The sequence below is a fragment of the Saccopteryx leptura genome, chromosome 3 (genome assembly GCF_036850995.1).
Source record: "Saccopteryx leptura isolate mSacLep1 chromosome 3, mSacLep1_pri_phased_curated, whole genome shotgun sequence".
NCBI classification, from domain to species: domain Eukaryota; kingdom Metazoa; phylum Chordata; class Mammalia; order Chiroptera; family Emballonuridae; genus Saccopteryx; species Saccopteryx leptura.
In genome coordinates, this window is record NC_089505.1 from 133501479 (window position 1) to 133515910 (window position 14432).

The following is a 14432-nucleotide window of genomic DNA, read 5'->3' on the forward strand; positions in this document are numbered from 1 at the left end:
CATACAGTTAATACACGTTTTCAATTTTTTTGTGTGTACAATTCTATAATGCATCCTCTGTGTCTTGTATTGTGAATTTACTATCCAAAGTCGTCCTTTTCCATCACCATTTATTCCCCTTCTATCCTCTTGTACCTCCACTCACTCTCCTTCCTCTGATAATCACTGTATTTCTTTGCTTAATCCCTTCATCTTTTTTACTCAGTTCCCCCAAAACCCTCCCCTCTAAAAAATGGCCTTCTGATTTTTGCATGTATGGTTTTTTTATTTTATTTGTTTGTTTATTTTGTTCATTAGAGTTCACATATAAGTGAAATGATATGGTTCATGTCTTTCCCAGAATGGCTTATTTCCCTTAACATAATACTCTCCAGGTACATCCCTACTGTTACAAATGGTAAGAGTTTATCTTATTTTATTTTTTATGGCCAAGTAGTATTCTATTGTGTAATTTTAAAATGTACCACAGTTTTGTATCTACTCATCTACTGATGGACCCTTGAGCTGCTTCCAAATCATGGCAATTGTAAATAATGTTGCAATGAACATAGGGGTGTGTGTATTCTTTCTACTTTGAGTTTCGGTTTTCTTCAGATACATTCTAAGAAGTGGAATTGCTTGATACAAGGGAATTCCATTTTTTATTTTTTGAGGAAACTTCATACTGTTTTCCAGAGTCTGCACCAGTCTACATTCTCATCAACAGTTCACAAAGCCACTTTTCTCCACATCCTCACCAACATTTGTTGATTAATTGATGATAGTCATTCTGACAGGTGTGAGGTGATTTCTCATTGTGGGTTTGAATTGGCATTTCTCTGATGATTAGAGATGTTGAGCATTTTTTTATATGTCTATTGGCCATTTTATGTCCTCTTTGGTGAAGTCTTTATTCAGGTCCTTTGCCCATTTCTTAACTAGATTATATTTTGGTGTTGCATTGCATAAGTTTTTTATACATTTTTAATATTAACCCCTTATCCAATGTATAATTGGCCAATATGTTCTCCCACTCAGTGGATTGTCTTCTAACCCACTTTTCAATTTTGCTGATGAGAACGTCAAGGCACAAGAGTTAAAGTTTTCAAGGTTACACACAGAGTCAGTAAGCAGCTCAGCAGGCATTCAAGCTCACATGTACCTGACTGCAAAGCTCATGCTTGGATTACTAGTCACATAGGTATAGGTAAGTATTTACATTATGCTACATACTAAGAATGCACTCGTAGGTAGGAAAATCCATACTTGTAAAGAGACAAGGCTTCCATGAGTCTAACAGGAAAGGTCCTATCTAAGCTGGACCTTAATAGATGAAGAAATGACTGAAGAAAGTGAAGGAGTAAATATCTCACGCAGGCAACAAAAAAGACAACATCTTGGTGTGGTCAACGGATCATCATTTCTTTTTTTTTTTTTAATCTTTCTGAAGCTGGAAACGGGGAGAGACAGTCAGACAGACTCCCACATGTGCCCGACTGGGATCCACCTGGCACGCCCACCAGGGGGCGATGCTCTGCCCCTCCGGGGCGTCGCTCTGCCATGACCAGAGCCACTCTAGCGCCTGGGGCAGAGGCCAAGGAGCCATCCCCAGCGCCCGGGCCATCCTTGCTCCAATGGAGCCTCGCTGCGGGAGGGGAAGAGAGAGACAGAGAGGAAGGAGAGGGGGAGGGGTGGAGAAGCAGATGGGCGCTTCTCCTGTGTGCCCTGGTCAGGAATCGAACCCGGGACCCCTGCACGCCAGACCGACGCTCTACCACTGAGCCAACCGGCCAGGGCGGATCATCATTTCTTTAATAACACAGGTAGGGCAACAGTACTTCACCTCTTTCCTTCTAGAGCACTCTTCAACTCCCTTTAACCTCTGGCTTTGGCCTCCACCATCTCCATGAAATGGCCCTCCTTGCTCTCAGAGCCTGGGATATTTTCAAACTCATCTTACTTGGTCTCTCAGTAGCATGAGATACTTATTTCTTGAAACACTCTCTTCCATTGGTGCTCAGGATACTACATTCTCCAAATTTTGTTCCTAATTCTCTGAAAGCAGAGAGCTTTCCATACTCTTTGCTAGTTTATCTTCTTCTACCAAATTTTGAAATAATGTTTTCTTCACAATAAGGTTTTTTTTTATTTATCCTATAACCCTTTTCTGAAAAATCTCACTACTCCTAAAATTTTAAATAACATTTGTGGATAGTGACCTCTTTTTGACTCTGAGCTCCAGACACAGATATACAACCATCTGCTTGACTTTGCTGATATAAAGGCATTTCAAACTCAGTGTAACCATTATTGAATTTATGCTTTTCTCCATACAACTCTCCACCCAGGCCAAACCAAACACCTTGTTCTCCAAATGTTTGTTCTTTCCATCAGTCTATCCACTTGGGAATCTACCTCAATGCTTCAATCTTCCTCCATCTGGTTCACCATGTCTTACTTGATTTACATTCTGAATATCTTAAATCCATGTACTTTCACTGCCACTGTCCCAGTTTAACTTACTGTACTGTCCTTTCCTACCACCTTTCTCATCCAAGCGATCACCTTCTCTAACCTAAAATGCTGCAACCCTCTTTTGCTTCCTTAATTCTATTTTCTACACTGCTGCCCAAAAAGGTTTTGAAAAGTGTACAATGTAAATATGATGATTCCTTTCTCTACTGGAAAGCATTCAAGAGCTTCAGTGTCATTAGGATAACAATCAACATTGTTCTCAAGAACATGTTTAAACTATTCCAAACCACGCTCTGCAGGTTCCTCTCCACTGAATTCCACGTAATCTCTGTACTTTCCACATTGACCACTTTTTTATTTCCTCAAGTTTATTATCCTTTCTATCACCTCAGTGACATTTTATATTGGATTCCCTCTGCCTGCTTGCTTCTTCACTTTATTAAATAAGTTGTCATTCACTTATGTTAGTTTTTCCTGAACCCAAGACTGGATTAGATACCCCTTGTAAGTGTGTCCTGCATTTATCTGCAAAAGACTTTCAATCACAGCTAGTGGATCCTCTTTCTCTCTGACTAGAATTTGACTTACATAAGTACATGGATTTTGTCTGCTCCTCTGATTTTTCTACTCCTGGTGCTTAGCCCTGTGCTTCAGTTGCAGGTAATTAATAGAAAAAATTGATGTAGAGTTAACAAAATATTTCAACGAGGAATTGGGTGACAACAAAAAAAGAAACAATGCTTCGGTAGAGTAATTTGAGTTTTTCATTTAGATTTTTTTTCATTTCTTTTTTTTTATTCTAATTGAGAGGAGGGGAGGCAGAGAGAGTCTTACATGCGCCCCAACTGGGATCCACCTGGCATGTTTTCTACTGGGCGAAGCTCTGCCCATCTGGAGCCCTTGCTCTGTGCAACCAAACAGAAGTTTTAGTGCCTGAGGTGGAGGTCTTGGAGCCATCCTCAGTACCCAGATCCAACTCACTCTAACCTAGTCATGGGTGCAGGATGGGAAGAGGAGAGAAAGAGAGAGGGAGAGAGAAAGAGGCAAGTTGGGGGGAAGTGAAGAAGCAGAATGATGCTTTTCCTTTGTGCCCTTACTGAGAATTGAACCTGGGACATCCACATGCCGGCCGATTCTCTACCACTGAACCAACCAGCCAGGGCCATTTAGATTTTTTAACATTGAAGTTTATTTAACAATAATTTAAACTATCTGTGCCAAACAGTTCTAACCTAGACTAGAAGTCTCAAGATACCCTGTGGACGCAGCCTTAATGCCAAAGGATAAGGGACTAGAGGCAAGATGAAGACATTACAAAAGCAGCGGGAAAAGCAGAGCCACCTCCCGGGTCCTGAGGGGAGAGATCTGGAGTGGGAACCAGAAGGAGCAAATGTACTGTTGCTCTCTGTGCTAACGTGGAATGATGGATTACTTGTTTATCAAGGCATTTAGAGTGATATCACGCAGGAGCAGTTTTTCCCAAGTCCTTCACATTAGGGCTGACGTTGCCTAATCTTCTGAGAGGGTGCCTTCAATAGGGAAATAGGGGCATCAAGTTTGTTTCAAAAGCAGAAATTCTATAAAGGGCTTGGTCTCTGGGGAGTTGTAGAGAATGATAGTTACAGAGGCACCTTTAAGAGACCTTAAAAATATTAAGCGTGCACATCTGACATTGGTCAAGAAACTTACCATTTTTCTTAAAGATGCGTTCTCGAACAGGGAGTGTAGGACGATCCACAAAGTTTTGGTCCTGGTGAACAAGGGCTTCTTTAATTAGGGGCAATCCACTTATAAGAACTGCAGGCCAGATACCAAACTCCATGCCAAAGATGTTTCCATATTTCTTCACATACTGAAAAATAGTTACATAGTCACAGTTGATGTGCGCACCTGTGTGTGTCCAGGAAAGAAGGAAGTGTGTGTAGCTGGAGGACTTGTATTGAGGGCATGGATGTGTGTGTGTACTTCGACATGACAGGAATATTTCTCCATGATTTCCGTCTTCCTCCTCTGAGCTGGACTTGAATTTAATTCACTCTCGGATGTGTGGACTCTTACTATAAACGCTTCATTCATATGGTGAACCTACATGAATTGATTGAGCATCTACGATTGCCTTGAAAATGAGTTATGAAGATAGAACTATAATAAAATAAGCTAACCTCAAGCATCTCAGAATCTTGCGAAGGGAGTGAACTCAGTACAGGTGACTCACCAAAGAAGGCCGAGATCTGTGCAGTGAGCCTGCTGTAGCAATCAGGGACTTGCTGGTGAATCATATCTGTTTAATCAAAAGAGACTGTTCCCTTTCTTAATATATACTAGATGGCATAAAATTGATAATAGGGCTGGGACCAGGTGTGGAGAAACACACTCTAGCTGTGGAGTGTGTGTGAAGCGTAGCTCCCTTGTTCTCTATCTGTGGGCTCTCGAGAAAGGTGTCTGGCTTTCTGAGCCTCAGCTCCGCAGCTATAAAAGGGAGAAAGGGATTCCTCCCTCACAGGCTTCTGCGAGGAAGAACCAGAGCAGCAATGTGAAAGGCAGTTTGTTTTCTGGTACTTGGTGCACGGCCACTTGAGTTTCAGAGAAATGAGCGAGCTCCGTGTGCAAAGAGAGGTGAATGTGTGTTCATGGAGACAGGAAGGACCAGGCACAGGGATGGCGGGAGGAAGGCACTGCTGGACACAGACAGCCACATTCAGTGCGTACCGTGTTACATACCTCTCATGTGTCATCTTATTTAATCTCACAAGTACCCTGGGCTACTAATGAATGTCCTTGTTTTTCGGAAGTTGTAGCCATTGTGACAGAGCTATTGAGTGGTGGAGGGATTTTTCAGGCATTGTGTAAGATTCTAAGACAAGACCATGAACCTGAGGTGGCACCAGCACCTTAGAGTTGAGTGGGGACCTTAAAGTTGTGTGGGGACCGTAGAATTTAGTGGGAGTGAGAGAGTGAAAGTGAGCATGAGAGGGGGCAGGGTGTAGAGAATGGAAGAGTGTGTGGGTGTGTCATGAGTAGGCACAGGGTGCAGGTATGTGCAAGATGAGTTGGATGACAGGGAATTGTCACCAATCAGAGTCTGTCCTGACTTATCTATTCAAGAGAGGACTCTGTGAACCCTTCCCATTCCATCTGTCTGCTGGGTATGTCTAGCTGCAGGTAGTAGATCAAGCAGAAGGGCTCCATTTCCTCCAGGTGTCTGTGCCCCGCCTCCTTGATTCCCGACACTTATCTTCCCCATGTCCCTTTATAGCCCTGAAACCAACCACACCCTTCAGAGCAAATACAGTGGATTCATTCTCTTTCTACCTCTCTTCTCCCATATTAAAAACTGAGCCTGAACTCAGTATTTCCACTGCTCTTTTGGCTCAGTCTTTCATCAGTCTTTGTTCATCTCTAGCACAGTGCACCCTGCCTTGCTAGAAAGAGGAGAGCCAACATTCCAAAGTGAATGTCTTTGCTTCTAATAAACAGCAGAGATAAATTACAGAATGTTGGAATAAACTTACAGGCTTTACAAAAAGGATTTCTTTAGAACAATCAATAAGGATGTTTTTAGAATAGCTAAAAATCTCAGGGTAAGCTAAATGACTTCTAAGTGACAAACTGGAATTATAGTCTGTACTTGGAAGGCACTTGGCAGTCCATCAGTATTTACTGAAGTGAACTTCTTCAGAGTTCCATATTTACCAGCTCTGTACCCATGTAAATTAATAGTCCAATACTACTGAATCAAAAACTCATATGGTATGATTAACTGTGTAAATATGGGTAAGTACATGACCTCCTGAGCCCTGGTATTGACTATGGTGATGTCTAACAGTTGTTAAATACACTGATAGTCGCTGTGATTATTGATGCACATGGAAATAAATGTATTACTCAGAGGGAATCTGAGAAAACTTTGGCCATAATTTTTAATGTACAACATTAAACAAGTTGTTTAAAGAACAGACAGTAAGGGACTGAATGTGGTTAAAAATAAGATGGTTTAGAAGGCTTCCAGTCAGACATGAAATAGACAAATAAATGGGTGAACATGAGAACTATAAAGGCAAACAGAAGTAGTGAGATATAGAAAATTCAACATGAAGAATAAAAATTTCAGCCCTCGCCAGGCAGCTAAGTTGGTTGGAGTGTCGTCCCATCATGCTAAGGTTGTGGTTTGTTCCCCAGGCAGGGCACTTAAGGAGCAACCAATGAATTCATAAAAAAGTGGATCAACAAAATAATGGTTTTCTTTCTCTCCTCTCTTCCCCTCCTCTCTCTATAAAAAATAAAATTAATAAAAAATATTTTGAAATGTAGGATTAGTATTTAAATAATGAGGTGGAGAAAAATCAATGTTTAGAATAAGAAACGATTAAAAATGAAGGATTAGTGTTAAAAAAGTTGAGATTCCACTTACTTTAAGTACTTAAACTCAAAGCCAACAAAACAAAGACAGAGAGAAAAGAAAGAATAAAAGGACTATGCTAATTCTCACTCCCACCAGCAGTAGGTGCAGTGTCTGCTCCTCCGGAGCCTCCCGGCACTGAGCAGTGTATGTGCCGTGTGCGCACGCACACATGTGCCTGTTGTTACAAAAGAAAAGAAAAAGCATTTTTCTCCTATATATTACTAAGGTTTAACACCTTTCCACCAATAGGTATATTTTTAGAATTTCCTGTTTATGTTTTCTAAACATTTTTATATCAAATATTTCAACTCTTACTGATATGTAGAAGCTCAAATAAAAAGTTACAAGTGGGTATCATTTTATTTTTATTACACAAGAATATGAAAGGATATAAGGTCCTCGGTAGCTCGCCGTGATCGTATAGTGGTTAGTACTCTGCATTGTGAAAGGATATAGACCAAAGTCCTATGGAGGTACTTCTGAGTGTGTGTGTGTGTGTGTGTGTGTGTGTGTAAGTGTGTGTGTGTGTGTGCGCGCGCGCGTGTGTGTGTTGGGGGAGTGGGTGCAGAGAGGGGTAAGATTCCTTCTCATTCACTAAACAGTATTTTAAACTGTTTCAATGTATGTATTGTTTTTATTGTTAAAAAGCATTTCTTTCTGATATAGCAAAAGAAAAAAAGAAACCTAAGGAAATAATGAATACAACTTCATAATAGTGCTTCTTAACTTTTGTCATAGAATCCTTTGGAAATTTCAGTGCATGTTGTGGTTCTGCTCTTCAGTAAAGTCATGTACACAAGAATAAAAAAATGTTCACTAGTTATACATTGATTTACAACTGTGCAGTATGTCCAAGTCCCCTAACTGTGCTGTTGTTCAAGGGTCATCTGTATTCTGCTGTTGTTGGACAGAGTTTTCTACCATGGCAGAGATTTATTGGCTGATTTGTTGTTTAATTCCCCTTGCTGACTTATTCGTTACTAGAAGAGTCATGTTGACATCTCAAACTATAATTAAAGATTTGTCTGTTTCTCTAGTCAGTACTGTTAGCTTTTCCTTTAGGTATTTGACAGCTCTTTTACTTAGTGCATACATGTTAAAATTGTTAAGTTGCCTTGGTAAATGAACTTTTAAATTATTATGTAATGTCTCTTTTTATCCCTGATAATTTTCTTTGCCTGGACATTACTTTATCTAATGTAATATAGCCAGGTCAGCTTTTTCCTTCCCTTCTTCCCTTCTTCCTTTCTTCTATCCCTCCCTCCCTCCCTTCCTCCCTCCCTCCCTCCCTCCCTCCCTCCCTCCCTCCCTCCCTCCTTTCTTTCTTTCTTTCTTTCTTTCTTTCTTTCTTTCTTTCTTTCTTTCTTTCTTTCTTTCTTTCTTTTTCTTTCTTTTCTTTTCTTCTTTTTCTTTCCTTCCTTCCTTCCTTCCTTCCTTCCTTCCTTCCTTCCTTCCTTCCTTCCTTCCTTCCTTCCTCCCTCCCTCCCTCCCTCCCTCCCTCCCTTCCTTCCTTCCTTCCTTGTCCTTTCTTCACTTTACTTTATCTAATGTAATATAGCCAAGGCTTCCCTTTCCCTTCCCTTTATTTCCCTTCCCTTTATTTCCCTTCCCTTTATTTCCCTTCCCTTCCCTTCCCTTCCCTTCCCTTCCCTTCCCTTCCCTTCCCTTCCCTTCCCTTCCCTTCCCTTCCCTTCCCTTCCTTTCCTTCCATTTATTTATATTTTTTCAAAGTTAGAAGCAGGGAGGCAGTCAGACAGACTCCCGTATGTGCCCAACCAGGATCCACCTGGCATGTCCACCAGGGGGTGATGCTCTGCCCATGTGGGGCATTGTTTCATTGCGGCTAGAGCCATTCTAGCACCTGAGGTGGAGGCCATGGAACAATCCTCAGTGCCCGGACCAACTCTGCTCCAATGGAGCCTTGGTTGCGGGAGAAGAAGAGAGAGATAGAAAAGAGAGGGGGAGGGATGGAGAAGCAGATGAGTGCTTCTCCTGTATTCCCTGACCTGGAATCGAACCTGGGACCTCCACATGCCAGGCTGACGCTCTATGGCTGAGCCAACCAGCCAGGGCTATGTTTCTTTTTTTTAAATATGTATTCACCTGGTGTATGTTTCTCCATTCTTTTACTTTTGTTCTACTTATTCAGTATATTTGATATGAGTTTCTGGTAGATAGTGTATAGGCATATCATCCTTATATTCAGCTAATTTTTATTAAATTGGTGAATTTAGACCTTATATATATTTATTTAATGTAATTATTCATATGTAAAGACTTAAGTCTGCCATTTATTATTTGTTTACTATTTTTCTATTTTCTTTATTCCTGTTTGTTCTTTTCTGTCTTTCTGTGGGTCACTTGAACATCTTTTTTTTTTTTTTAAGAATTCCATTTTAATTTAATGTTTTTTAGCATGTCTTTTTGTTTTGTTTTAAGTGGTTCCTCTAAAGACTGTAATATGCATTCATGGCTTATTGCAGTGTCCTAGTCTCAACACTTACCTCTTCACGTGGAATACAGATACCTTATGACAGTTCAGATCCCTTTACCTTTCTGCTTTAATGTTATCTCCATGTACACTGAGAACCACATCTCACAATATAGTTTGCCTTTAACTATGAAACATAATTTCTTTAATTCAAGGGAAGAAGAATAATTTGTTATGTTTACCCATCTCTTTACCCTTTCTGGTGTTCTTTCTCCATTCTCTGTGTTCCAAGTTTTCTACCATTATCACTTCTTATATCTGAACTTTCTTTCAATGAAATCAACCATTTCATTAGAGCTGCCTGATAGCAAAAACTTTTTTAGGTTTTTCTTCACATAATAATGTATTTATTTCACCTTCATTTCAGAGGTACATTGTCACTGGATAGAGAATCTAGGTTGACAGTTTCTTTCATTCAACATTTTTAAATGTACTACTTATTTCTGGCCTCCATGGTTTCTGATGAGAAATATGCTGTCATTTTAATTATTGTTTCCCATAAACAATGAGTTGTATTTCTCTGGCTGCTTTCAAGAATATTTCTTTGCTTTTTGTTTTCAGAGATTTGACTGTATTAGGTTTGATGTTAAATTCTTTGTGTTTATTGGGTTCACTGAGCTTCTTGAATCTGTAGGTTTGTCTAGTACCAAGTTTGAGAAATTTTCCGCCATTATTTCTTCAAATATTTTTTCAACTCCACATGCATTTTTCCCTCTTTCTGAAATTCTGGAACACTGATGGCACAAATGTTAGATCTATTGTTATTCTAACACAGTTCCCTGCATCTTAGTTTCTCCTTTCAATCAATTTTTGTGTGTTTTTCAGATGGATATTTTCTATTGATCTCTCTTTAGTTTTATTGATTCATTTGTCATTAGCACTCCGATATTGAGGTACTGTATTCAGTATATATACACATACATACTGTAAAATATATATATATTTTACAGAGACAGAGAGAAAGTCAGAGAGAGGGACAGATAGGGACAGACAGACATGAACGGAGAGAGATGAAAAGCATCAATCATCAGTTTTTTATTGTGACACCTCAGTTTTTTTTTTATTGCTTTCTCAATGTGCCTTGACCGTGAGCCTTCAGCAGACTGATTAACCCCTTGCTTGAGCCAGCAAACTTGGGTCCAAGCTGGTAAGCTTTACTCACACCAGATGACCCTGCACTCAAACTGGTGACCTCAGGGTCTCGAACCTGGGTCCACCGCATCCCAGTCCGACACTCTATCCACTGTGCCACCGCCTTGTCAGGCTGTATTGAGTATATATTTTTAAAAATATTATATATTTCTGTTCTAAACATTCCCTTTTATTCTTATGTAATTTTTTACTTATTTGTTAAGAATTTCTTTAAAAAATTTTTGAGAGTATTTGTTTACCAAAACATACTTATAAGAGCTGCTTTAAAACCTTTATCCTATAATTTCAACATCTGTCATTTCAATATAGGTATCAGGTCATTAAAGTCGATATTTTCTTTGTTCTTGGCAAGGTAATTTCTGGGCTACATCTGGACATTTTGTGTATTATGTTATATGGCTTTGGATACTGTGTAAATCTTCCATTTTGGCAGATAATCAACCAAATGAAAGCTTTACATAGTATCCAGAGTACGTTCAGAATTCTCACTTTTGTGGATGATGTTTCAAATGTCAATTTAGGTCATAAAGTCTCTAAAGTGCTTTTCCGGTCTCTCCCACTTATGTGATACCCACCCCCACAGGACTCCATCATCTATTCTCATCAGTGCAAGCTAGAGAGAATGGAGATGGACACAATGACGTAGGTAGTGTTGCGTCTTCCATGCTGTGGTGGGGTGTGGGGATGGAAGTCAGAGTTCTATCCATATCTGCTCCATGCGGAAGAGACACTTCTCCTTATTTCTGTTGGAGAAGGGTAGAAATCAGGAGCTCAGGGGCCCTAGGGGACTAGCAAACTCCTGAATCTGCATGAATAACTATTCATCCCTATACAAATGACCCTCAGGAAGACAGGGAAGACGAAACAAGAACAAAGAACAGAAGAAAAATATAGAAAACAAGTATAAAATGGGAGACTTAAGTCTTAACATATCAATAATTTCATTAAATATATATATAAATGCTCTAAATTCATCAATTAAAAAAATTGGTAGAGTCTGACTGGCGGTGGCACAGTAAATAAAGCACCCATCCTGAATCCTGAGGTTGCCAGTTCCAAACTCTGAGGTTGTTGGCTCTGAGCATGGGCTCCTCAATGTGGGGTTGCAGGCTTGAACAGGCAATTGAACCCATGACCCCAAAGCTTACCAGCTTGAGCCCGAATCTTGCTGGTGTGAAAAGCTCAAGGTTGTTAGCTAGAGCAAGGGGATGCTGGCAATTGATGTACAACTATGGTGAAAGGAATTATGAATTAATGCTTCTCACTCTCTCTCCTTCCTCTCTTGGAAGCAATCAATGCGCAACCAAAAGTGAAAATGAAAGTCAGCTGGAGTTAATGCTTTACTCTCTTCCCTCTACTTCCTGTCTTTCTAGCTTTCTCTCTCTCAAAAAAAGTAAAATTAAAAAATTTAAGAATTCATTTTAAAAATTGGCAGAATCCAAAGATGATCCACCTATCTATATAGTATCTGCAAGAAACATTTCAAATATAGTGATATAAGTAGGATAAAAGTGAAAGAATGGAGAAGCATACACTATGTAAATACTAATCAAGAAAATAAAGCTGGCCTGGCTATATCATATCAGATAAAGTCCAGGTAGAGAAAATTGTCAGGGGTAAAGAAGAACATTACATAATAATTTAGGAGTCAATTCACTAAGATGACATAACAATTGTAACGTGTATGCACCAAGTAAAGGAGCTGCCAAATACTTAAAGGAAAAGCTAACAGTACTGACTAGAGAAGTAGACAAACCTTTAATTATAGTCTGAGATGTCAACGTGACTCTCCTAGTAACTGATAAGAAGTCAGCAAGGGAAATTAAACAACACAATCAAACAATAAATCTCTAACTGACAGAAAACTCTGTCCAACAACAGCAGAATACAGATGACCCTTGGACAACAGCATGATTACGGGGTTTGGACATACTGCACAGTTGAAAATCCATGTATAACGAGGGCACATATTTTTTTGTTTTTCAAGCATGCAAGAGACTGCTTCTTGAGTCATAAAGCCAGGCTTAACATGTTTAAAAATTGAAATTATACAAAGTGTTTAGGTTCTCTGGCCATAATGGAATCAAAATGAAAATCATTAACAGAAAGAAACAGGAAACACTTCAGTACTTAGAAATAAACAATACATTTCTTAAACAAAGCTACAGGCTTAAAATTCTGTGACTAATTCTGTTAATGTTACCAATTGGGTATTTCTTCCAGAAAGTGATAAAACCTTTTCCATCTGAACTCGAGTATATAAGCATGTGTTTAAAGTGCTCCAGGCATTTCTAGGGAAAAGAGAACTAATGAACTAATCTTTTAGCACATCTACTATGAGCCATGTTACTATTGTTTTTATTTAATCTCCAAAAACCACCTATCAAGTTTTGTTTCTCAGCAAGTTATCTGTGCTGAGAGGCCGAAAATCACCTGAGGATTCTGGAGAAAGTTTTGGATGCTGGAGAAAATTGTGAGACCCCAGTCAGGCAGCCTTGATGGGAGATTATTATAAAGACATGTAAAGAGCTCACAAGAGCTCCAAGTGTCTCCCTAAGGAGTCTGAACTTGGCAAGGATAAACCATGTGAAAGTGCTAAGAAAATCTGAACTGAGGAATGACATTTTATTTATTATTTACTTATTTCTTTATTTTTGTTTCCCTTCCTTTTTTAATTTAGAGATTAAGTTTAAGAGGATGACATTCGTTCATAAGAACACATAGGTTCAGGTAAACATCTCTATAGCACTTGAACTGTTTATTGCATTTTGTGCCCATCACCCAAAGTCAAGTCATTTTCCATCACTGTATTTTTGGCCAAGGAATGACACTTTAAAATGATTACTTTATGCAGAAGGATTTGCAGGAAGAAAAAGCTGAAGGTGGTGGGAGCATTTCAGCTGAAAAGTGGTGAGGCTTTAGGGCACTATTATCACTTATGAAACAGAACTGGAACCTCTGAGAGACAAAGCACGTTCCCCCTCCCCAAGGATAACACTATTAAAAAGCCCAAGGTGATCATGTTACAATAGGATGTCCTTTTATTATTGAACAAGACATACAGTGAAATGAGTTGAAGAATGTAACACGCCTGGCACACTTAAATGGTAAACAATTACAATAATATACCCCTAGTAAGGGCAGGTGGAATCATGCCAGTAGAGGAAAATCAGGCTCAAAGTGGGGATTACCAGGGGCCTGGGATTAGTGTCAGAGCCACCCATCCTTCTGCTAGGTCCGCTGCAGGTCCTTGTCCTGCAGGTCAGGGTGGGGACTGGGCCCACACTTTAGCCTGCTCCTTCCTACCTTCTGAATCGTCAGATGCGGCTGCTTAAAGCCAAAATAGAAGAAGCTCCCAATGAAAGGCAGACGCAGGGGTCCTGGAGGGAAGTTCTTGGGGAGCCGTCTTCTGAAGAAATTGGCAAGAAGCAGAAAGACGATGGCACCCAGCAGGAGCGTGCGGGGATGAATCTCTCTCCAGAATGTCGCCACCAGGGAACCCATCGCCCGGAGCATGGCTGTTTTCCGCTGGACCCTCTGCGGTGAGCAGGTGCCTTCCTTGCCTGTCTCTGTCACTACAATCCCAGGGGCGCCGGCCCTCCCTGCCCACCCCTCCTCAGCGGCGCCCCTACCCTGGTGCACCCCGCCCCACCGAACTTTGTCCTTGAACTTTTCTGGGCCCCGCCCCCTGCCGTGTGGGGTGAACCTCACGCTGAACCCTCCCATTTCCTCTCGCCCCGCCCCCTGACGCCCATCAGTCCTTGCTTTGGGCCAGATGCCAGGTACTAGATTCCAGGGAGAAGCTGCTTGGTTTTGGAAAATCCTTCTCTGACATCACAGAGGCTCTTGAGTTTATGGGCTCAATGCATTTCAGACAGTGTCACAGACGTGTGAGCTCCGTGTTTTTCCATCAAGGTCTCATTCAGGCATCTG

The 14432-nt window shown here is 40.4% G+C and overlaps 1 protein-coding gene across 3 annotated transcripts in view; it reads right to left on the reverse strand.

Annotated features, from left to right (window-relative positions):
- The window catches only part of LOC136400198 (cytochrome P450 2J2-like), a 91969-nt gene extending 77823 nt beyond the window's left edge, over positions 1 to 14146 (reverse strand). For 2 of the 3 annotated variants that reach the window (XM_066376421.1, XM_066376420.1), the window contains exons 1-2: positions 13806 to 14146; positions 4144 to 4306 (exon numbers count right to left, since the gene is read on the reverse strand). In XM_066376421.1, coding sequence (XP_066232518.1) covers positions 4144 to 4306; positions 13806 to 14015 — 373 coding nt within the window. In that variant the 5' untranslated portion in view covers positions 14016 to 14146. The remainder of the gene's footprint in view (positions 1 to 4143; positions 4307 to 13805) is intronic. The other variant, XM_066376419.1, reaches the window with a different exon arrangement.
- Positions 14147 to 14432: the final 286 nt, after the last annotated feature.